General features: G+C 40.4%; 1 protein-coding gene across 1 annotated transcript; it reads right to left on the bottom strand.

Moving 5' to 3' along the window:
* Nucleotides 1-64: 64 nt before the first annotated feature.
* Nucleotides 65-921, bottom strand: LOC105316371 (zinc finger BED domain-containing protein 4-like; the record flags this gene model as incomplete). The annotated part of the gene is made up of 1 exon (XM_011411208.1): nucleotides 65-921. A coding segment is annotated over exon 1 (857 nt), but the record flags the coding sequence as incomplete, so codon positions are not given.
* Nucleotides 922-1,068: the final 147 nt, after the last annotated feature.

The raw sequence follows: 1,068 nt of genomic DNA, 5'->3' as shown, positions 1-1,068 counted from the left end.
GAGAGGAGAACGCTTAAAGTGACCTACAATACGACGACAAAGACTTAAAGTTTCAGAAACAGACCTTTGAGAAAATACAGCATCGTGTATAACTAATTGTAGGGTGTGGGCGAAGCAACCTAAGTCTGAGTAACCACCATCTCTAAATGCTTTCACCATGTTTGACGCATTGTCTCGTACAACAAGGTGAACAGATGTCTTCTCTATATTCCAGTTCTCCAACATCGTATTGAATGTATTACAAATATTTTCTCCTGTGTGTGACTCAGGAAAAGATTGTACATGCAACACTGCTTCTTTCTTCACGAAACAGTCATTTATCCAGTGAGCTGTAAGACTAATCATTGAGTCATCACTTACTTCAGTACTCCAAATATCTGTCGTGAAACTAAATGAGGGTGCACTGGCTATTTCCTGTTTCAGTTTCGACACTATACCTTGGTGTATGCGAGTCAAAACTGTATCAGTAAAGTACCGTCTGCTTGGTAAGGTATACCTGGGTTCTAATGTGTGAAGAAGAGATTTAAATCCTTCATCAGACACAACAGGAAACGGCTGGAAATCAAGTGCGATCATTTCTCCAATCTTTTGATGAACACGAACAGATCTTTTATCGTTTATATCCCACGGTCGAGCACGGTTATAACTTTCTTGTAGCGTTACTTGCTTACTTGTTCCAGCACCAGAAGGACCAGCAGCTGTCATTTCACATTCTTCATCAAACCGCTTCTTCTTTTCAAGATAATCAGAGTAAAGTAACGAGTGTTTCTTTAAATGTATCACCAAATTAGACGTATTATAGGTCTTCGTTGTTTTTCCGCCACGCGAAACGTTTTCAGAACAGTCTTTACAGCGAGCAAACCTCGTGTCTTCACACTCCACAAAGAACTGCCAAATAGGTGACCTTTTCCTCGTCGCCATTTTGTACACATGTTGCCACATGTTGTGCGCATGCGCCAATATAAAACCACGTGTGTATCGGTTGCCAAAAAAGCTCTCATTCTATCAGATGCTGATATCAGCTATTTTTTCTAATTATCGGCCGATAGTGATAACCGATCCGATATC

Source organism: Amphimedon queenslandica, unplaced genomic scaffold (genome assembly GCF_000090795.2).
Source record: "Amphimedon queenslandica unplaced genomic scaffold, v1.1 AMPQUscaffold_861_Cont27123, whole genome shotgun sequence".
Lineage (NCBI taxonomy): Eukaryota > Metazoa > Porifera > Demospongiae > Haplosclerida > Niphatidae > Amphimedon > Amphimedon queenslandica.
Note: the sequence above shows the minus strand (reverse complement) of the source record. Positions and strands in the feature narration are given on the sequence as shown.